Below are 24,612 nucleotides of genomic sequence, written 5' to 3' on the forward strand. Positions count from 1 at the left end.
CTTACTACAAAGATGTCTCCTTTTTGCAGTGTGATCTTTTCATTTCACCCTTACTACATTTGCACATCTTTATGCTTGCCTCTTTAGCCAAACTGGCTAAGATGGCTTTACTGTGCTCTTTAAATCCAGTGGAGATCAGAGGTGAGTGTAATAAGACTAAAATGGATAGAGCCCACTGTAAATAGAAGGGAATCTCTTCTTTAAAAGCTCAATTGGTCACTAGAAGATGGGAAATTCTCCTTTAACCCAACTGGTTAATATGGATGTACCCTCAATACAAACGTTCTGAACCAGTATATGCAAATAAAAGGGGTGTCGCCCAAGCAAATTTCTTGCCAGTAACAATTTCTTAACCTATACTTGCTTACCTTTGTTTTAATCTCCTGCTTGTTTTTGATTTGCTTTTTAATGTCATTTACATTCATAAAATTACATTTTTTGTGTATTTGTTACCTGGCCCAATCATTGCTTCTTTCAAATGCTCATCCTGAACCACACCATGACAACGATTTGATAGTTGGCTGAACAAAAGTGGGCTCTGGTTCACTCTACTTTCTGCTATGAAAGTGCTGACCTTCTGCCAGAGTTGACTCTGAAAAGGAGTCATCTTTTTAATAGAATCCTCCAAAATACATTTTTTGTGATCTTCTAGGTATCACTTCTCATTCCCTTTTGAAGTTTATTTTTTATGATTTGTTCATTTCCTGTTCCCTGTATACAAAACTTAAGCAGTTTCTCTCAAGGTTATATAAATAATTAGCAACAGAGTTAAACTGAGAATGAATTATTCTGTGTCCAATGAACCATGCAATTCCAAAATATCTGGCCAGTTTTTACTCTCAGATAAGGACGACACAGGCAATAAATGTGAGTTTAGAGTTACTGCCCTTGAAATAAAATGAAATGGTAAGAGTTGAGGGCATGACGAGCCTATTACTTTGGTTTGCGATGAACATACATCAGATGGCATTTGGAGTTCTAATCTGTTTTTTTTTTTTTGTCCTCTCTTCAGCTTTAATTTTTTATCTGCTAAATACAAACTAACAATTAGTCATTTTTTTTAAGTTTATTTATAAAGCACTCTAACCAAGCACATACAAATGTAGCCCTTTTGATGCCTTACCATAAAGTGTAGCCCCACTAGTGGCTAATTTCAGCCAGATATGATAATATTGAGACAGCAAATATTAGCTGAGCTTGCTCAGAAGATTAAATATCTTTCTGTCTCAATGGCCAAATGTACATACAACCAATATAAGTGAAGAAAAAACTATTACAATAACCCTTGCACAAAATTCTGAAAATGACTGTTACGTAGATTGATTTACAGCTATAGTTGGAGTTGTTATTCCTGCCTGATTTTGTTCAATTTTAGTGCAGTATCTACTGTGCCATTAATGAAAGCCTCAGTTTCACAAACATCATGTACAAGTTAATAGATGTATTCTCCTTTTAATTACATTTGGATTCCTAAGGAATGGATGATACTTCCCCCCCGATGTTTGATTGTTGATTTTGCTGTTTGTGTTAGATGAGGAAATAAAGGCACCTTTGAGACGCCAGTAAATTTAGTAATACAGTCCTGAATCCCACTTGGGTAACTACAGAGTTAGGTTAATTGATAACTTTAAATTAACCTGATGTGCTTCACCATCCATTAAAGGTTTGTTTCTGTTTCAATGCAACCCTGAAGAAGGGGCCTGAGTTGCCTCGAAAGATAGCATATTGTAATCTTTTTAGTTAGCCAATAAAAGGTGTCATTTTGCTTAGCTTTTCTCTAAATGCAACCCTGTATTAAGAAAAGAATTATAAAGGGCCATGTAGAGTGGAGGAAAAAGATTTGGGGTCAGCAAGATATTGTCAGTATTCTTGTAAAATGGCATTTAAACTGATGATCATAAGAATGATGATGGATTAAGCCCTAAGTAACTTTTCCTGCTGGCTTGTCTTCCATTTAATGTTAGCATGTTTCCCGCATGTCTCAAGACACTTTGTTTCCTCTTTCATCCCAAAGACATGCATGTGAAGCTAATATCCAAGGATTAAGCTTTTCTTCAATGCTGTTGTAATCCGGACAGACTCCCTGCAACCCTACAAAGAAGATAGCTGATTCAGAAAAAATTAAAAAAATGAATTACAAATAAACATACTTTTCTGCAGTTTTTAACATCTGTATCTTCAATACAACCAATCCTGTGGAATGCCTTAACACCGAATGTTTTGACATCTTTGTAATTTTAACAGACTATAATTTTGATTCAGGCTTAGATTATGAGATGTAAAGCATATGAAACAACAATTTGGTAGTTGGAAAGTAAGTGGCACAGAGAGCAAAGTGCTGGGACTCGCTTCTAAAACTTAACCACTGCATTAGTCAATTGTTTTATGTATGTTTAGGATTAACAGTCTTTAAAAAATATATGTGAAATCAGTGCTGCCATTTTTCTGCTAAGTTTGATAACTTGACAGCTACATTGGATTAACACTTAGGACGATCTAATGAATGTCTCGATTCTCACCAACATTCATCTTGTCCTGCAGCCAGAAACTGTGGCAACTCTGAAACGAACTATGGAGGCTTTGATTGAAAAAGGGGCTGTTGTGCGAAATCTGGAGAGCTTGGGTGAGCGGACTCTGCCATACAAAATGTCAAAGCATAACATGAGACATACGAGAGGAGGGTAAGTTTAACTCTTTTCTTTTTTTTTTTTCCCCAGTATATTTCAAAATCTCCTGGATTTACAGTTTAATGAACTACAAAAATGTTTGTATTGATGGATTTATTTTTATGATATTTACTGAATCAAATTCCATGCAGCTGACATTGTTATGACAATAAAATGATTAACAAAAGATTGATTCAGACATTCGTGGTGGGCAAAAATGCATTGGATTTTTAATTGGTGTGGCCTGCAAACATTCAGAGTATTCCATTATAAGACACATTTCTGTGAAAATGCATTTTGCCCGTCTGATTTTCTGCATCATTGACTGTTCTTCACAGTGAGTGTGTTAATTTTTTCTGGATTGCATTTGTTAAAAGTGAAAAATAAAATACTTTAGATTTGTTTCATGTGTTTATAATGCAAGATGATAAACTTGAAATCTTCATGTGTGCTGTAGCCTCATAATTCCAGAATCCTGGAATCAAATCCTGACCAAGTCACTGTCTGTAGAGTGTTTGCATGTGTGAGACTTGCCCGGACACCACCAGACTGAGACCACATCTTTATCAATGATATGCTTTTATTTTCTTCTCCACACAACAACACTACTCAGTCCCGCACAACTCACAACATGCTTCTAGCCCCAGTCTCCCTTCTCCTGGGCCTTCTCTCTCCTTGTCCCTGGGCCACCTGCACTCTCTCTACAGGAGCTTCGTCCTGCTCCTGCTCCCGACTCCAGCTCTCTGACAGGAGGGAGGCGGCCCCATTTATCCTCACCCGGATGAGCTCTAGGTGTTCTACCTGACGTCACGTTCTGGTGTGGCGGAAGCATCAGGAGAGCACCCGGAAGCACTCCGGGTGACCCTGGAAGGATCGTCCTCCATGGGTGTGGCAGAAGTGAATAAGTCCCGTGCTCCATGAGGCTCGGGGCACCCCCTGGCGGTGACCAGAGGCCCCAACGGTCTTGAGCCTCCCTACTCCCCTTCCGTGGGCCTCTTCTACTCCAGGGTGGTTGCCCCCTCGTGGCCCGGAGGATAAATAAGCCATGACCCAGTCCTTCCAGGCATCCCGGCCGGGTCTGACCCCCAGCCGCATACCACACATGTTCTTAAAGTTTTCCTATTTTTCTCTGTGTACTTTTGTTTTCCACCTACATCACAAGGGCATTTTTAGGTTAACTGTTGAGTAAATTGACTCTGTGTGACCAAATGATGGTATGTGTGTGCTTTCTTTGATGGTTGTTCCTTCCCATGAGCCCAGTGGTGCTATGATAGTTTGCTTCTCCCAGTAACGGTTATCTAAATTATACGGGTTGATGAACATGCATTTGAATACTTTAGTTAGCATTCAAAACTGATTTACACTAGCTCTGTCCAATACTGTAACTCTAGCTAACATTTGACTTTAACATCAAAGTGATGTTGTCAGCATACACATTCTTAAGGCACATTAATTATACCACGACCAAAGGAAGCAGTCCTGGAAACCTCAGAGGAGTAGCTTTTGATGTCTGTTAGTCAAGTTACAAAGCTATTTCTAAGGCTTATGGGATCCACCAAACTACAGTTAAAGCCATAATCATCACTGTCACAAACCTTTTCTATTTAGGTTATCTCCTCCAGAGTGGTTGTCTTATTTAATTATTGAAGAGCAAGTTATACATTTTTGAATGCAGTTATAACGAACCTTATCACATCATTTAGGGATGTACAGGACTCTCACCTCAGCTAAGGTAAGTGTTCATAGCTGCATAGTTGGAACATCATTGGACAGCAGTAGCATCTATAGGAATAATAATACCATGTTTGCTTGTGTCAAGCTTGCAAAAATGCACCTAGAATCACCTAAAGTGTTCTAGAACGATATTCTATGGAAAAGTTAAAGAACATATGAAATGCTACACTGATCAGCCACAACATTAAAACCACCTGCCTAATATTGTGTAGGGCACCTTGTGCCACCAAAGCAGCTCTGACCTATCAAGGCATAGACTCCACAAGACCTCTGAAAGAGTCCTGTAGTATCTGGCACCAAGACGTTAGCATCAGATACTTTAAGTCTTATAAATTGCTAGGTGGGTCTCTATAGATCAGACTTGTTTTTCCAGTATATCCCACAGAAGCTCAATAGGATTGCGCGAAATTTGGAGGCTAAGTCAACAGCCAGAACTCTTTGTCATGTTCCTCAAACTATTGCTGAGCAATTGTTGCAGTGTGGCAGGGTTCGTTATCCTGCTGAAAAAGGCCTCTGTCATCAGGGAATGCTGATGCCATGAGGGGATATACATGGAATGCAACAGTCTTTAGGTAGGTAGCATGTATCAAAGTGACATCCACATGAATGCCAGGATCCAAGGTTTCCCAGTAGAACATTGCCTAGAGCACTGTACTGCCTTCATCCTAAAGGGCATCCTGCTGCCATCTCTTCTTTAGGCAAATGATGTCTATGCACCCAGCTGTCCACATAATCTAAACGTTAATGGGATTCATCAGACTAGGTCACCCTCTTCAGTTGCTCTGTGGTCCAGTTCTAATGCTCACATGTCCATTTTAGGGGCCTTTGGTGGTAGATAGAGGTCTGCATGGGCACTCTGACCAATCTGCAGCTTTGCTGCCCCATACACAGCAAGCTGGGATGCACTGTGTTCTAATACTTTTCTCTTGGGGCCAGCATTACGTTTTTCAGCAATTTGTGCTACAGTATCTCTTTTGTGGGTTTCGACCAGATGTGCTAGTCTTCACCCTCATGTGCATCAGTGAATCTTGGGTGCCCGGTAGTCCTCCCCTGGACCAACTTTGGTAGGTACTAACCATAGCATACCAGGAATACAACACAAGACTTGTCGTTTTGGTGACGCTCTGAACCAGTTGTCTGGCCATCATGAACTGACTGTTTACTTGTTGCCTAATACATCCGAGTGCCATTGTAACGAAATAATCAATGTTATTCACTTTACCTGTCAGCAGTTTTAATGCTATGGCTGGTTAGTGTATGTAGCAAAAGAACAGTGACTTTTCTTCATTACCTATATTATAGAAACTATGAAGTTTTCCTTGTATTAGAGAATTCTTAAGAAAAATATTAGCTTATTTTCATAACTAGAAGCCGAATCATGCTGAAAAAGTTGGATATGAAGTGCAAAAACATATCTCTATCAGAATATTGGGGGTGTGGAGGCAGGGGGAAGGGGTTAAATTCATAGTGTTTGAATAGGTCAATCCAAACTATGTGAAGGGTCAGGACTTGTAATAGCCTGTTTATGTTTGAAAACGCATGCATGTCAAGTCATCAATAAGTAGAAGGAGAACTGGGTAAAAATTCTATTATGCTGCTATGACGAAATAATTATAGAAAATGTTTGTTTGCCATTATTGTTGGCAAATTTGGCATAACCAGTTATTGCAGGTGAATTAAATAAGACTGATTATAAAAATAAAATAAAAACACTATTCTGCATATGCACCCATGGCCCCAAATTTGAAACCAAGCTACAACTTTTTAAACAACTTTTTTTAAATGAATTGTTAAAACGTATTTTTTATTAATTTTAGACTTTGGCCTGGAAGCTAGCTTTGTTGTCATGGGCTTAGATGGAAGCCTTCAAAAATATACAGTAGGAACACAAGTAAATTTACATTTATTGGCTATAATCTAATGTGTGTACAGTTGAAGTCAGAAGTTTACACATACACAGACTATAAATTTGGTATTTCACTTAAGATATCTGCTTGGGGCAGGGCAAAAGTATTTTTTTCCAACAATGTTCACAAACCGTGTATTTCACTTTTTATTGACTATATCACAAATCCAGTGTGTCACAAGTTTACATACAGTTTGTTAATATGTGGTATCATTGCCTTTAATTTGTTAAACGTGAGTCAAACATTTTGTAGCCTTCCACAAGTTTCTTACAATAAGTTACTGGAATTTTGGCCCATTCCTCCAAACAGAACTGGTGTAACTGGGATTAGATTAGGTCATGGCTATGTGATGTCCACTCTAATACCTTGACCCTGTTGTCATTAAGCCTTTTTTCAACAACTTTGGAGGTGTGTTTGAGGTCATTGTGCATTTCGAAGACCTATTTGTATCTGAGCTTCACCTTCTTTGCCGAGCTGTTGAGATGTTGCTGCAGTGTACCTACATCAATTTCATTCCTCATGATGCCATCTATTTTGTGAAGTGCACCAGTTCCTCCTGCAGCAAAGCACCCCCAACAACATGATGCTTCCACCCCAATGCTTGACGGTTGGGATGGTATTCTTTGGCTTGCAAGCCTCACCCCTTTTCCTCCAAACAAAATGATGGTTATTATGGCCAAACAGTTCAATCTTGGATTCATCACACCAGAGGACATTTCTCAAGAAGGTAAGATCTTTGTCCCCATGTGCCATTGCAAACTGCAGTCTAGCTTTTTTTATGGCAGCTTTGGAGCAGTGGCTTCTTCCTTGTTGTGACAAGTTTTACTGTGGATACAGATACTTGTCTACCTTTTTCCTCCAATATCTTCTCAAGGTCCTTTGCTGCTGTTCTAGGATTGATTTGCACTTTTCGTGCCAAAGTGCATTCTTCTCTTGAAGACAGAATGTGTCTCCTTCTTGAGCAGTGTGTTGGCTATGTGGTCCCATCATGTTTAGACTTGAATGTTATTGTTTGTACAGATGAATATGGAACCTTCAGGCGTTTGGAAATTGTTCCCAAGGATGAACCATATTTGTGGACGTCCACAGTTTTTTGTTTTTTTTTTCTCTCGCTCTCTGAGGTCTTGGCTGATTGCTTCACATAATGTGAAAATTAAAAGAAAAGAGGCAGTGAGTTTGATGGTAGGCCTTAACATACTTCCACATGTTGACTCCAGTTAGGCTAATTGGCTATCAGAAGCTAATTGTCTAATTACCTGAAGGCTTGACATAAATTTCTGGAATTTTCCAAGCAGTTTAAAGGCATAGTTAACAAAATTTATGTAAACTCGTGACTTACTGGAATTGTGATATAGTCAAAAAAAGTGAAATAATCTGTTCAATTAGGTAAAGGTTCACCATCCACTTTTGACCTGGCATGTGACCCTGACAAGTGACTAATCCTGCCTCTGTATGCGCATACATACATGTATGTATGTACTGTATATGTGTAGAGATATGCGTAATATACTATATATAAAATATATATAAAAAACTGATATTGAATTGTAGGAAGCGTTCAGTTGCAGTCAGTGTAAGTTTAAAGGGGCTATACTCCTTCACATGATATTAAGATTGTGTTGGATAAATTTGTTCATTAGATAAATGACAAGTGTAGACACAAGTTTAGACACAAACTGTTGTTCTTCACTCAGATTTCCAAACCTATTATTTATGACTGTGTGTATGTATAATATACATATCCTCTGCTTTTTGAATGTAAGGTGCCTTGAGATGATGTTCTCTGATGAAAAAAATGTATGATTTGTGCATATGTGAATCTTCTTATAAGTAAGTAAAACAAAATCTATATGTAGTAATGCCCAGCATAAATGTCATGGCATTCCTATTAAAAATAAGCTTAGTATTTGTGAAAAAAAATTAAATATACTTAATTGTCCTGTTATATGATATAATACTCCTGTTGATCAGCTAAGCTGTGTCAGGCAGTTGATACTTTACATTCTTCCTGACAATTCTAATGTTCTGACAAATGTAAAATGACATTTTAACTTTCATGAAGTCATTGAACCTTTCTCCTGATAAGACATTACTCTTAGCTGGAATTGGCCAATCGTACAAAAGCGCACAGTGACATTTGCCGGTCTATTACTTTGCCTCTGGCACACCCACATTCTGTTTTGTGTACAGTTGTGCTAAATTTCTGAGCTTATTTATAGATGGAGCCATGGTGACTAGGTACATAGCCTTTTTTGTTGGAACTTTGGCTAACTTCAGTAGTCCAAAGGTTTAATGTTATGGTACACTTGCATTATCTCCATTTATCTTACACAGTTTTTATTTACATTGTTAAAATGCTGTTCACATTTTGAACCATCATAATAGGACAAATGCATTTAGAGTTGTTTTGAAATAATATAAAAAAAAAAAAATAGTAAACGTCTCATGGTGGTTTTCTTCCAAGTGAACCACTGTTGCTGAACAAATCAGTGTTTGTAAACTGTAGCCATAAATATGTACTGTAATTTAATTAATAAAGCAATATAGATATGCTGCATTTTTCTAATGATTTTGACCTTGCCTTCTTTTGGATTCTGTGATAAAATAAGCATTATAGCCTTTGATGCCATTGAGGAATCCATTCTGGAAGCCTTACAAACCCATAATTGAATGAACGGTTTGGATAATGCACAGATGAATGATAGTGCAGGTGCTGTGGCTGATATAGAAAGTCATGTGGAAGTTTACAGTTAGTCTTATTTTGAGTAGAAGTTTACAATTAGGCTTATTTTGTGTAATTTTTGGTCTTTTAAAGTATAGGAAGGGAGAAAGGACCACAACCCTTTGGCACTGTCTTTATTGGCCAGCTTATGTATTTCAGCACTTCAGGCTTCTGTGGTTAAAGCAACAGCAGAATGGCCAGAAGGCAATTTGGATGAGTCTTTATAGAGACAGAAGTCAGACAAACATGCACCGTATCCTTGTGTAATTTTTCTTTGATTGCTTATGCTAATATTTTTGTATTAAAAGTGCAATCCTCTTTTTATTTGTTTTGTTAAAATGTAATCATTTTTCCAACTCAATTCTGGTTTCCTTTGTAAATCCTCACTGTTGATGATCTCACTAAATTTATCTAAAACTGGCATCAGTCAGACTTTGATCTGGTACATTGTGCATGTAGCTGTACACGTGGAAGAGAAAGAGAATGGTAACTGAAGTAAACTTGACCTATGTGTAGCCTTTCATAGACTAGTGAGAAAACATTGATACATTGAACTCAAAGAAGCCATGCTTACCAGGCCCGTGTACTATAAACTGGGATGCCGTTTTAAGACCTAAATACTTTTACAAAGCTGACAAGTTCATTTTATTTCTCTTGACCATTAAGTTCTATTTTCTTTAGTTTTCTGTGGTTCAATTGGTATTTTTTGGCAATTAGCAATTTTAAATAGGCTCATTATCTTGTCTAGAGTCTTCTGATTCTACTGAAAGTGTTTTTGTGAATTTTATAGATTTATTTTTTGGCTAATAAGTGATTTATTGTTTAGTTCCAATAAGCCCAGTTTCAGGTTACATGTTGGTTATTACCTTTGTATAGTTTGCATATTTCCTTTGTGTTAGTTTGGGTTTCTTTTCTCTTCTCAGAAAGACTGACTTTGGACAGACTAGTTTTTATCCAACATTTGTCCTTACCTTGCATTTTACGGTCCCAGTAGTAGGGTAAAGGAGCTACTGGATAGATGAAAAAAGGATTTCCACTTTCCAAATATACTGTTTCCATTTTAAAGTTGTGGAAGGCTGGACCTCTTATTATCAATGTAGGTAATAGCAATAATACACAACACTATAACAGCATCGAAACAGGAAATTAGGAGGAAAGTTTGCACCAGTGAGGGACTTTAACTTCACAAATATACTGGGAAAACCTAATTAACAAATAACACCAGACAGAACATGAGCTTAGAAAAGCCTGTTATGTGCAACTGTACTTGAGAGTCTTGTTAGTGAACCTCTAAAATATAATGATGCCAAGGAAGGAAAAAATATACAAACCTCAATGAGCTTATAATATAACTGAATATAAAGACACTAGGAAGGGATACAAAGGAAGATGCAAATTTGCAGCTAAGCAGAAGAGCAACAACAAATGTACTCCCAGTGGGCCTGTCTATATAGTTGTCTGAACCCTGTATACTAGTTGAGGTGGCCCATCCACATTACTTTATAAACTAGCTCCCACCATATTTCTTTCCCAGAACTCTAGAGTTGTTACCCAACCTCATTACCCATGTTCACATTCAGGAAGCCACTGGCCATAAAGCAGATTTTAACCCCATCCTTGTATAACTTAAGAATGATCCTTGATTTCTTTTCAATCAAAGAGAGGTCCATGCGTCTTGGCGAATCCAGGCCACATTGCTCTGTGATACAACAGAATTCCCATATTTGCAATTGTCTTTAAAAGGCTTGGTCATTTATTCAGTCTGTGGGCTGCCTGTCTTAAAAGGACCTCCATATGTTTTCTAGCCCTTTTCATCTAAGAAGGGTCAGGCCTACCTGTAGGAGCTTTCTATCTCTCTGGGGCCTGTCATTTTCCTGTCCCCGTCATACTATTGATAGAGCACCACAAAACCTTTCATTCTATACGCGATATTTGTTAAGTCAGAGTTCAGAGTATATCAGTCAAACCTTTAGGATATCATGGTCATGATACACTATGTTTCCAGTGCTGTGGCAGAGGAAATATCTGGCAACTTACTTAAATTTAGATTTGATTGTAGTAAGGCACATTTTGACCAAGTCCAACAAACTCTTGAAGAAGTGACCTGGGAGTAAGGCATGGAGCAAGAAATTGCCAAAGGAAAAAGCAACTCTACAACACCTACATGGCAAATATAACTTGTGCACTAACCGGAGGGACAATGAATATGTGAGAACAATGCTTAAAAAGGACATTAGAGAAGGAGAGCACTGAACATGAAAAAGTTAACTTTGCATAGTTCTTTCATCATTGTGGTATTAAGGTAACAGTCAATGAAGAGATGAAGTGTGTTTAGAACTAACAACGGCAAAATAAAATACACAGAATATTAATGAAATGCTGGATTATTTGGAGTGAACAGAGAGAATGTGTAGTTTTTAGAAAACAGTCCACTGTGTATGCCTTTCTACAGGTAAACCTATTAAGTATGGTTTATATCAGGGGTCCCCAACTCTGGTCCTGAAGGGCCCCAAGTGGCTGCAGGTTTTCATTCTAACCCTTTTCTTAATTATTGACCTGCTTTTGCTGCTTATTAACTTCTTTTGAATTAATTTTAATTGACTTATTTTTTAAGATTTGTTCCCCTGAATTTCTTCATCATTATTTTGAATTGCTTCATTTCTTTCCTTAAATTGTACCCAAAAGGAAATGAAATGTGAAATGAGTGAGCCAACAGAAGACCAACCAAGTCAGGGCCTGAAACTCCAACCAACTTCACTCCATCCAGTTGCTTAATTAGGCCGTGATCCTTGTTGTTAATTAAACCCGTTCTTTAATTCCATGGCTTGTTGCTGCTCTCATTGTGCAATAGCATACATTTCCGAAATTGTTGATTTTCTTCTTTCTAAGTACAGTGTCAAAATGTTTCGGGGACCTGAGCAGATCAGCATTCCTGAGTTCTTCACCTTTCTTTATTTTCAGATATTGTATATTGACAATGTTGGTCATGTTTTGCTGGTCATGTTTGGTTCATTTTGTATCTCATTATTGTTTGGCTGCTACTTAAGGAAAAATAAACAATTAAGGGGTCTGAGTCTTCAAGAACAAGTCAAATAAAATTAATTAAAAGGAAGTTAATTAGGAGCAAAAACAGGTCACTAATTAAGGAATATGATAGAATGAAAACATGCAGCCACTTGGGCCTGAACCTGTAAAATAAATTGAAGGAAGAAATTGAAAAAAGCAGAGCATTAGGGAGACCATATGCTGCATCTGATCAAGTCATATTTTTTAAACTCAAAGATACAGTCTGCCAAAAGCATTCCAGAGACAAAATAATAATTAATTTATAACACACATAAAAGTTTTGCCTATGTTAAAGACATAATAACTGTGTAAATATGTGGTAGTGTAAATCTTAAAATAAGCCAAGGACTGTAATATTATTTTTGTGGTAAAATGGTTCATTTGTAAATTTAAAACAGTAAAAGGCTATTTGAATAGTTTTTGGTTAATGAAGTAATTTACTGTGCTGTTATAATGAATTATGTTTGGAATGTCAATGCATTATTAAAATTATACAGAGAGAAAGAACAGATATGAAATGAAGTGCCAGTTAAGCTTGGTCAATAACTCAAACAGACCACCTCGTAGACAGATTGGTAGTAAGGATAGTGATTTATACAACATCAAGACTTACAGTATCAGAACTGTTTTGTAGGAAGATCTCATGTAGATCACCATGTCAAATGGAAAATAACTCTTAAATCTTTTTCTCGCAAATTACAGTTGTTAATTTTTTTCTTCTGTTGTTTAATGTGGCCAAAAGGGAGGCTAGTGTAACGTTTCTGAGAGATGAGATCTTTCTCCTCATGTTTTTTGATATTATCCAGTAAACACTACAAGCTGTTTGAGTGCCAAAGTAGAAAAGCAACAGTAATACGGTATATGCAGATTCATTAACAGATCCTAAAACTTGTTGGTGGATGAGAAGTACTGATATATAAAAAAGTGTGGAGGCCAGCTCCTTCATTGCTCTCATTTAGGACCTAAAACATGTGTATACATTCCTCACATATTTCACCAATTTGCTTTTAGTTATTTTATACTTCAGACTGTGTTTGTGTACTTTTGAAGTGCCTGCTGTTCTTATGTTAATATGATCAGCAAAAAATCACTTTAGAAATTCCAAAGCAGCAATTATGCTTGGCAGCTTAACAGCTCTATGTTTTGAAGGATTTTTTCACATTTTTTTCACATTCACGTGACAGATTTTTATTTTATTTTTTTTGGGAAATAGGATTATTTTGCTTTTGATTTAGCTCTTGGTATAAAAATGGACAGTATAAAATTAGTGAGCTAATCATTTTTGAAAATGAACCAAGGTGTTCTCAAGGCTTTCCAGTCATCTTCATTTGATCTTTTTGTGCATTTTTGTAGATTTACTTTTTCCATTACATGACTGTAGGGAGCTGAAGCCTGTCTTAGCAGCTTCATAGGATAAACTTGTACATATACTCTTCCTACCAGTGGTGCACTCACACACATAACCAAAAAAAAAAAAAAAAAAACAGAATACGCAAACCCCACAAACACAACGGCCAAACTGGGAATTTTAAATTTATTATCCTGCCACCTCATTTAAAACATGAAGTAGTAGTAGCAGTAGTAAATAGGTCTCAGAAATCAAGATCCACAACCTTCCACGAGACCCACTGCATTGAATCTTTTAAGACAAAACATTATAAAAAGAAATAAGACATAAAGAACTACTTAAGAACATTTATGTTAGGCAGAATGCCCAGTTGGGACTGAGCAGTCACTTGGCCTGGAAACCTGACATTTTTTTTTCTCTCTAGCTTACTTGGAGGTTTTTTTTTTCCCCTGCTGGCCACCTTATCATTGGACTGTTATTTAGAGACTTTTTAGAATTATTTAGAAACTATTCAATATTTAAGGACTATGTTACTCTTAATTGGATATCTAACCTATGTAAGTGTGCATTATTTATTTTTTGTATCTTTTTTATGCATTATTATTCTAATATTTTAATTTGTCAGTCAGTCAGTCAGTGTCCAACCCGCTATAATATATCTTAACACAGGGTCACGGGGGTCTGCTGGAGCAAATCCCAGCCAGCACAGGGCGCAAGGCAAGAATAAACCCTGGGCAGGGCCCAGCCCACCGCAGATAATTTTAATTTATTTTGTTTTAATTTGTTGTAACTGATTCTTCAACATCTTGTAAAGCACTTTGAGCTACATCGTTTGTATGAAAATGTGCTAAGATGCTGCAGATGTTCTATCAGACGGTTGTGGTGAGCGCCCTCTTCTACGCGGTGGTGTGCTGGGGAGGCAGCATAAAGAAGAGGGATGCCTCTCACCTGGACAAACTGGTGAGGAAGGCAGGCTCTATTGTAGGCATGGAGCTGGACAGTTTGACATCCGTGGCGGAGCGACGGGCGCTGAACAGGCTCCTGTCAATCATGGAGAATCCACTGCATCCACTAAACAGTATCATCTCCAGACAGAGGAGCAGCTTCAGCAACAGACTGCTGTCACTAGCTAAGTTTCCATCCAGTTTTTTGCGACGTTTTGTTATCGACAAACAGAATATACGTAAAAAAAAATGTGCGAAATTTGCTGTCTCCAGCCTGTTTCCATCCAACTGGCTTTTTATCGATAAAATGGTGTGCGTGATGACGTCATCCCCCCACAAAATGAACTGTCGCATAAGTTTTGTTGTATCGCGAAAAAAATCTGCCCTTGAGCCGTTTCCATACATAATTTTGTGTATGTCGCAAATTATCTACCTTTTGTTTTCCACGTTACACCCCCTCCACTAAACAAAGAAACAAAGAAATGGAGAGATTATTCAGACAGTTTTTTGAAATTTGCCAGCTTACTGTTATTTCAGTTTCACAAATAATTGGAATTGTACATAATATCCGAAGACGACAGCAGAATGAAGCAGTTGCTTGTCTGATAGCCCTAGAGCTCGAAGAAAGTACCCCAGTGCGACGAAACCCACGGGTATGGGAGAGATGACAGAATAAGACCTTCTGGGAGGAGGTGGTGGAGAGACACTTCACAGAAAATCTCTGGCTGCAACATTTTAGAATGACACGGCCGATGTTTGAGATGTTGTGTGAATTCATCAGTCCTGATGTTGCACCCATCACAGGTTGCCACCGACCACCGGTTCCAACCCAAAAGCGGATTGCCATCGCCCTTTACAAGCTGGCAACCTGCGCCGAGTATAGAGTAGTTGGAGAAACTTTCGGGGTTAGTAAAACTACCATCCATCGATGTGTATATGCTGTGTGCACCACTATTAAAGAAAAATTAATGCGGCGTTATGTCAGACTTCCGACTGTAGCGGAGGCCAATGAAATTGCATACCGCAATTCCTTGGTGCATCTTGTGCCACAGATTTACGGTGCGCTGGATGGCACGCATGTGCCTATTCTTCCCCCGACGGAAGGCTACCGCGATTACATTAATCGCAAAGGGTGGCCATCTATTGTTCTCCAGGCCCTTGTTCATGACAGGTGCATGATACGAGACATTTGCGTTGGCACTCCTGGAAGTGCCCATGATGCAGCTGTGTTTGCAGCATCGGATCTGTACAGGTGAGCCTACCTTTCAACATCCCTTCTCAGTGCGATAACAACTGAATTAGTACTGTAACCTGCTTCCCTTAAGGTTTTTAATTAAAACTGAAATTTGAATTAATACAAAATAACGACGTTTAATCAAAAAAAAAAAAAAACTCTCTTCATCAGACCATGCGAACCGCTCTGCCATTCTCGTTTTGATTGCATGTGATATGTGACACATTTATTTGCGTTAAAGCCCTTTTTTTTCCGACAAAAAGTGTTTCCAATGTAGTTTTTGCGACATCTGAAGTATCGATATGGAATTTATGCGCTAAAGTTAAACGGAAAAATATTATGTCGACATGTACAACATTTTATCGATAATTAGCATTTCCACCAGCTATATCGGAAAAAAAATTTGAAGCACTAAATATTTTTTCGCAAAAACTCCTTGGATGGAAACCTGGCTACTGTCCTGCTCCACTGACAGACCGAGGAGATTGTTCCTCCCCCACACTATGCTGCTCTTCAATTCCACCCATTTGGATAAACGTTAACATTATACAAAGTTATTGTCTGTTATACCTGCATTTTTATCACTCTTTAATTTTTTATTTTTTTTATCAGTATGCTGCTGCTGGAGTATGTGAATTTCCCCTTGGGATTAATAAAGTATCTATATATCGATCTATCTATCAATCGATCGATAGAAATAAATGTTCGTGTTGTTATTATAGAAACAGCATCAATGGTACATTCAGACGAAGGATCATGTGCAGGGATATATAGCATAGAGACTTTTTAGATACAGTATTCCATAAAAGATGACATACCACAAACTGCCTAACCAAATTTCCTGTTTCTCCAGGCTTCTTTCTGTCACTATGGTGTTTTTTTGCGTACTTAATAACCAGATAGTAGTTATCATTTTTGCTTAGATTAGTGGGGTACAAAGTAAGGTTTAAATGTGACAGGGTGCAGCTGTATTTGAATAACACCATCCACAAATATATATTCAGTGCATATGTATGGTGATTTCATAAGCAATAATGATCACGTTAAGAAGAATGTAACAGATATTTAATCATCACTTGCACTTCGATGAGAGTTGATTAATCCTGAGATTACTAAAATGCAGTTTATTCGCTATCTTGCTCAACATAATGTTCACAGTTATGGCCACTTATTGCACAATAATGCAATTTTTTTGGGGTCAGATTAAGCTTCTGTAAAATTAATCAAGCAGGTATAGCATAGCACTTACATTTGATCACCAAGTGTCATTTATGGCTGAGCTGATAATTTAATTAAATGAAGTAAGTGGTCAGGTTCCAGTAATAACTTTCAAATTCAGGTAAAAAAGTTATCTCTCAATTATCAGACTCGGAACTACTGTGCAATTTCAAAGAACATTCACATAAAAATTACACTGAATGGGCATTTCCAAACCATCTAGGTATTGGAACTTCCAGCCACTGTAAAAAACCTCAAACTGTTCCAGTGTGGTGCTGAGGTGTCACCTGCTGCACGGCTGCACTCTGGTCCTAGTTTGGGTTGTTTGTCATGTGGTAGGAAAGCTTTGTTGTGACTTTGTTTTACATTCTGCAAGATTCTTGCTGACATTTATAATAAAAGGGGATGAGGTACTAAGTATCAGCTGTTACAAATAAATTGTTTTTTACTAGCTTTCATCAAACTACACAAGGGTTGCACAGAAGTGATTGTAGTTCAGGATTGCATTTGGGATTTGATAGTAGCTGGCTTTATGTTACATGAGAGAGTTAATCACTCGGATTCTTACTTTTTTTTTTTTTTTTTTTTTTTTGATTTCTGTGGAATGCTTTAAACTCATTCATCTATCGATTTGTTCATTATATACTGTATATATATCAAACTTGGATAATCCAGTTCGGATTTCGTAAAAACATTTGTTAAATTTTATGTGCTCTTATGTTCACTCCTTTGTTTGGACATTACTTTACACATCTGTTAATTTTTGTATAGTCTCTGAGTCTATCTTGACAGCACTAAACATAATATAAGAACCATCCCTGAACCAAAAGTCAGTCTATCACAGGACATACACATCCGCACGTACTCAAATTTTTCCATTTTAGACTGTTTACCCTAATACATGTTTTTGGGATGTTGGAGGAAGATTTCTATGTTTGGAGAAAAATACAAGCAGACAGAAACTTATGTGCAAACTTTACACATACTTTGCCCAGGCTGGCTCTTGAACCCAGAACTCTGGAACTATGGTCAGTAGTGCTTAAAATTTGGACTACTCATGGGCTTGCAATGGTAAAGATGAGTTTGCTGCAAGAGGAATAAATGAATATTTTATTAATAGTGCAGAATTCCTTCAGATACTCCGGTTTCCTCCCACAGTCCAAAGACATGCAGGTTAGGTGCATTGGTGATTCTAAATTGTCCCTGGTGTGTGTGAGTGTGTGTGCCCTGCAGTGGACTGGCGCCCTGCCCGAGGTGTGTTTCCTTCCTTGCGCCCTGTGTTGGCTGGGATTGGCTCCAGCAGACCCCCGTGACCCTGTAGTTAGGATATAGCACATTGGATAATGAATGGATGGAAGGATGGATAGTGCAGAATTAGTACAAGAAAAAGCAGGCATGCAGTAAATATGTCATAGAGTGCCCAGAGTGGGTGGTCAGAACAGATACTTTGATTTTTGACTGCAACTATTATACTGTAGATGACCATGAACCCAATAAGGTTTATTTTTCTTCAGTAATACTATTGACTGGAGTTTTTGTTTTACTCACTTCTGCTGTCAGCTGGCCATATCTCAAATATAACATAAATGAACTTTATACAGTCCTGCTATTTTACTCTGTGCTTAGGGCAGATTGCGTATTCATATACTTAAATGTTGCATTGATTATCAGTTTCCTGTTAATCCATTGCATTGAAAATGTGGATTTGATTCAAGCTTTAAGGCTGTGAGGTGCTCTACACAAAGATAAACTGAATAAAAATAATGTCATAGGAATATAACGTTTCTTGAATCACTGGATGCAGAAGACCTGGCTGTTTTATTTGAAGGGTCTACAGGAATATTTTGATGAACTCTTAAGGACTTTTTGGTGTCTTTGAAAAAGAATGTGCCAGATTAGATATGCCACTAGTAATTTTACTCCAGTGGCTTTCTTTAGAAGACTAACTTGCTCTGCCTATAAATCTATGAGTGCAGAATTAATAACATTCCTCAGCCTTTTAAAAGCTTTCTTTTCATTAATCTGTGTGAATACATTTGGTTGTTTGAAAATCTTGCTAAAGATTATTCTCCAATATAAAGTTTACTGTCTTAAAGACTTCACTTAACCTCACCCTTTAAGCAAGCAAAGCTCAGGAGCAATGAACATGTTTTTCTCGTTTTTGTAAAGTTCATCGGCTGCCTAAAGTCATTAGTAATTCACAGACCTATTCCTATTGCTGGCTGCTTTTCTCTGATCTCATATAAAGCTCAACAAATAAGCCGAGTGGAAAATTCCAGACTTCACTGTCCCACTGCTTTTTTTTTTTTTTTTTAAATCCTGTGTGCCAATTTAAATTAAATTGTTGCTTTTCTGGACAAAAATACTTTGTGTGGGGGACAGCCTGAAAAATAATTTGAGCTGTTGATTAAATCTGAATTGAGCAGGTAAAGAAAAGAAGTTAAAACAGGACAGTAAATGAAGAAAAACTTGGGTAGGGGTTCTGGCCTTGCTTTCTTTAGAAATTGTATGTTTAATGTTACTATTTCCTTATGTGACCTTGCTTGTGTGACACTTATGCAACAGCTGTATTTATGTCTGTGATGTTCAGTGTTTTTCCTCAAGTTTTGCTCACCCCACGCACTTCTCAGTCCAAAACCATGTCTGTGGATTTATGACCTTCACAATAATATGTGAATGCTTTGCAGACCACCTTGTATGTTCATTGTGAATTACACAATCAATAAATGACAAAATGGGTATGCCCAGTTTAGTTTAAGCTGAAACCCATTGCACATGGTGTATTTGAATTCAAAGCAATATTATTAAAGATATGTGCACAAAGTATCTGTTGTGGAGCTAGTGCTGATTCTGATATTTGGGTTTTATAGATTGATAGCACTTAATGAGTCCCAAGGGAAATTTAGTTTTTGCAGAAGCTCAAGAAATATAAAAAATATTTTAACTGCCTCATCAGACACACACACAAAAAAGTTTACTTTTAAGAGCACTATTAAAAGGTGGTCAGTGTAATGAGGAATATGCAAAGAATACACAAGGGAAATTTTCATATCAGTTAATGGTAAATCAACTTTCAGTTGTAGGCTTATAATGTGACTTTTAGTTTAATTGGCAAACCTAAATTGGGTGTCTCACGGTGAACAGGCACTCCTTTCAGGCTTTGATCCTGCCAGGTCTTGAAGTAGAAACAATGAACTGAACTGAACTCTGGATGAAAAGGAGGATGCATCCATAATTATTTAGTGCTTAAGGGTTTACTGTTCATCCTTTTGTTGAAGCAGCTAATGCTCCTAATAGTGGGCACATAAAAGTACAACTTTTGTTCTTCAAACATTAGTGAGATGAGTGAAGGAAACTGTTGTGACAACTGTAAAATGTATAATATCTGCTATGGGGTGAATGAGTTATACTTCCTCATTAGGGCATACATTATGGGTGGAAATGACAACGTGAACATGGTACTGCATATAGGAAGTGGATCATCTGAATAGAATTAGTTCCGGGGGATACAATAGTTATAATGTAGCATACTATAAGAATCCTTTGTCATACCACAGAGACATTTGTACAGTCTATTTGTGGAGTTGGACATGGTTGATGATGGCATATAATGGAGCTTATGTGAAAAGACTGCAGTGAGAATGATTAGGCAAGTGTGAAGAGTTTACACCAAGTAAAAGGAAAGCAAGTTTGTAGTTGAGAAAAAAAGACTGATGTAGCTAAGAATGGCTGGGCGAAGGACAGAAGAGTATGATGCCAACAGGGACACTGACACTCCTTAGAAAACCAAAGACTGCACAAATTGGAGAGCTACTTACTGACCTGGCTTAATTGAATTAATGCAGTAGTTTTTATGCCAATTAATATGGTGGTTGTCGTGTTGCTTTGCTTTCAGTTGAATTGCCTTTTACTTAAATTTTAAATGTAGCACTGTTCTTTCAGAATAGAAGCTCCTTCATGTTAATGCTGTCTGCATGTGCATGTTTGATAATGGCACCAGTGTGTACAGTAAGCTCTTCTACAGTGCCCCACCCTGTATCATTGCAACAGCTGGTCCTAGAGCTCCATAATACTGTCTGCCTCCGACTGCTCACTGGCTTTGCTTTCAATACACCAGGTGGTGGTCATTTTAACAAAACAGATAAGACCTGTCAGTGTGTTTTTATCTTGCTTCCAAATATTTTGTGATTGGTGGAAAAAGTAAATCACCCATAAAAAAAAAAAAGATTGTTACACATTGTTTATATTTTGAACTTGTTTTCCTTCTAATTTCAGTGGCATGATGCAAAAGTTGAAGAAGACTAGCTTTTACAAATTCTTGGTAATATTTTATTGCTCATGATGTATGGATTTGCCTCACCCATAACTAATCCCCAAGATGCCTGCTGTCTCACATGCCATAATTTTTGCTTTGTTCCCTTCCCCACTATTACCTGTTGTGTATGGGGAATGAGCAAAAGCAATTAGGCCAGATATTGAATTCTCTTCAAGAGATATCATGTTCTCTAAAAGATCCCTTTAAAGTTTGTTGCATAGATTTTATTCATACATAATTGATCCAGAATACATTTACATCTGTCATTAAAATGCATCACCAGTATCTGCTCAAGTTAATTTACACAGCACAGCACATTGCAGCTACTAGCGTGTTATTAGAATGTGAGCATGCAGCTTGCAATGATCCAACAAGAAAAAAATAAAAAGGTGGTGACATGTTACACTGACATAAAGAAATTTAGTATTTTAGCATGATGCCATGGATGAAGGACAAAGTCATGAAGGATATGGCAGGTTGACTTTACACACACCATTGCCACCACTCTGCTCATTTTTTAAAGCTGCACTGATGTCCTAACTGGCCACTAGTCCTCACACGGCTTACCTGGCTGCTGCCAATACCCAACACGATTCTTTTGTCTTTTCCGCTGACTTAGTTTTTATATGTGGAGAGAAAATACATTTGATATTCTACTCATTTTAAATGATGCTATTGCCAATGGAAATGTTTCAGTTCTGAATCTGGAAGATAATGAAGTAGTTTCTGTTATTAAAAATAAAAAGTCTGCAGAGATTTTCTGTATTTTTCCAGAAATACGTAATCATTTTATACAGAATTTAAAAATTAATACTTAGGCCAAGTGAACAGGTTTTGTTATAAAAAATATCTGCTGTGATAAATTCTGTATTTTGGTAATTACTGGTTGTTATTTATACATAAAAATTGCCAGCTTCTTTTATGCTATGATAAAGAAATTAAGGCACAACTAAAAGTAGTTTTTAATTGAAAGCACAAGCTGTTTTTGAAATGTCTTCTTAATTTTGTTTTATGAATTAAAACACGGGTAGTTTAATCGCATAGCATCAAATATGCTTTTGTTGAAAAGGCACTTTATTCACGTCTGCATAAAAGTACAAGACAGTAAAATGTCCTGGCCTGTGTAAGGGGCCCTCACATACAGAATTCTTGTGGTTCTCTGGGGTCCTTGGAAGAATAAAGGTTGAGAACCATTGGTGTACAGGACTAAAGAGAGGCCGTGAATTTCCCTAGTGGAAAATGCACTGGCTGTGGTCACCACCAACAGAGGGTGCTGGAACCCTCAGAGCTAATTAATCCTTTGGGTGTGGATGACGTGTGGTAGGGCAATGTTAGATAGACTAGGAGTTAACTCTCATCCCCACCCCAAAAGCTATCATGTTCCAGCAAGAGACCTGTTATCTCATGGCTGCCTGCTCACTTTTGTAATTGGCTTTTTGAGTTGCCTGACTATTTAAGTAAGAGTTGAGTTCCATGATTGTAGGGACCCCTGGGACTGCTAGCTGGAGTTCTTGGAGGTTAGCCCAAGAGTATCCTAGGCCTTTTCTGTTCCAGAAAGTGATGACTGCTATTTCCCTGGAAAGAATCCTGGTTGGGTCTTAAAAGCCAGCCATAAGGCCATTCCGCTTGAAGATGTGTTAGGTAAGGACTCATCTGGCAGAAGGAGGAAAAGTTGTTATTTTTTGACCAGAACTAATATTTAATAATTGATGAAAGGATTCAGGTTTAAATATTTACTATGCTCACAATCCTTAATTATTATGGTTATTTACATATGTTGTATTTCTGAGCAACTAGGATAGTAGGTTCTTGAGTACCCATTTTTTCTAATTTTACATATAAAAAAGTGTTTTAACTTTCTGCAAGACATGAGTCAGCCATATGTTTATTACATTGTACAACTGTACAGCTCTTACTAATGCTATTTTAACTTTGGTAATCAGGCAAATTTTCTTTTTCAGGTACTTTTTAGTGGATTTTTATGCCTCCCCAACAATTGTTTCCAACATGTTGGACCATTTGGAAAGAGATATTGATGTTGTTCGACCTACTATTCTGAAGCATCAAGCACAAAATTCAGAGGAGGCCTGCACCGGAATGGCACCACCTAATCAGGAAGCAAAACTTTTTAAAAGGAAATAAGTGTTGATACTGGTATCAAGTGTAACTCTTAGTTTAACTTTGAATAAAAAATAATAGAAACTGCCTTTTATTGGGATTTTTTAGTATGTTCTTAAACTGCAGTAATTACTATCTTCTAACTTTGTGTTTTGTAGGTAAATGATATGACTTCTGGTTGCTTTTCTACAGAATGTTTCTGAAACCCCTGGAAGAATATGTTGTTGTTTACCAAAAAGCAGGATATATGTTTCTGGTCCTGATCTGGTAAAAGTGTATTGCAGTTTTTCTTTGCAAGCAGCTCAAAGGGAAAACTGCGGTTAAACTCAATGTCTATACACAAGTAGATTGGAAGTGTTTGTTGGGTTACCTTAGGTTTGTGAAATTACATTTTGTTAAACAAAAATAAATGCAAGCTGTGAGACAGTTGTTTTAAAATGTTAAAATGATTTAGGTCAAAGAGGTGGAAGAGCAGTCCATGCCAGTGTACCGATGTCCTTTGTTTTTAGGTTGAATGTAAAAAATGACTGGATTAATACATTACATTGCTATCAGTTTTATTTTCAAAAATTTTGTATTAACAGAAGTATAACATTAATATACAATATTGGTATAAAGCAACCCCTATTCTTTGCAAAATATGTTGAACCTCAGGTGGAAGTGTATCTATCATATGCCTTTGTTCTCTATTCATACATAAATGCACACACACAAAAAAGTGTTGTTACTCCATTTGTTGTTTTGAAGACTACTAGATAACATGTGGTGACTAAATCACTAGTCTGGAAAAAAATGATAGCTTGAAGAGACCTTTCTTTATATGTCCAGTTGCTGTGTATTTACCTTGCTCCTTCAAAATAATCATCCCTTTAATTCTTTTACTGATGAATGGGTGTGAATAACAGATGAGCTGGTACTTTCTGTTCCATTCTTCAGTTCTCCTTAGATCTACAAGTAGTACTAAATAACACTACATGAGTGTGTTCCCCATGAAGTATTATAGATCATTAAAACATGAAGGATGGGGTGAGAGAGTTTCAGGAACCACAGGTAAAGGCCCATGAGGGTGAGTGAGCAGCATTGTAATAGCTGTGCTATAGTTCAGAAGAAGCATAGCTTCTGAAGCCAAAAAATACCACAGGACTAGAAAATAAGACCCAAAAATACACAAACTAAGCAAAACTGAAAAACAGCAGACAAAATGTATTAAAAAAAATGCACAACTATATTATAATTAACACCTTAGGGAACTTTAGGCTGCTGCAGCATCAAGCTGTTTAGTTCACTCAAATCATTTTAACCATCCATCCATCGTCCAACCCGCTGAATCCGAACACAGG

General features: G+C 37.3%; 1 protein-coding gene across 1 annotated transcript in view; it reads left to right on the forward strand.

The window, feature by feature from the left end:
* mrps6 (mitochondrial ribosomal protein S6) overlaps positions 1–23,360 on the forward strand; it is a 133,928-nt gene extending 110,568 nt beyond the window's left edge. Inside the window, exons 2-3 of the mRNA XM_028800707.2 lie at positions 2,542–2,681; positions 23,116–23,360. Of these exons, the coding sequence (XP_028656540.1) occupies positions 2,542–2,681; positions 23,116–23,296 (321 nt within the window). The 3' untranslated portion in view covers positions 23,297–23,360. The remainder of the gene's footprint in view (positions 1–2,541; positions 2,682–23,115) is intronic.
* The last annotated feature ends 1,252 nt before the right edge of the window (positions 23,361–24,612 follow it).

The sequence above is a fragment of the Erpetoichthys calabaricus genome, chromosome 4 (genome assembly GCF_900747795.2).
Source record: "Erpetoichthys calabaricus chromosome 4, fErpCal1.3, whole genome shotgun sequence".
Lineage (NCBI taxonomy): Eukaryota > Metazoa > Chordata > Cladistia > Polypteriformes > Polypteridae > Erpetoichthys > Erpetoichthys calabaricus.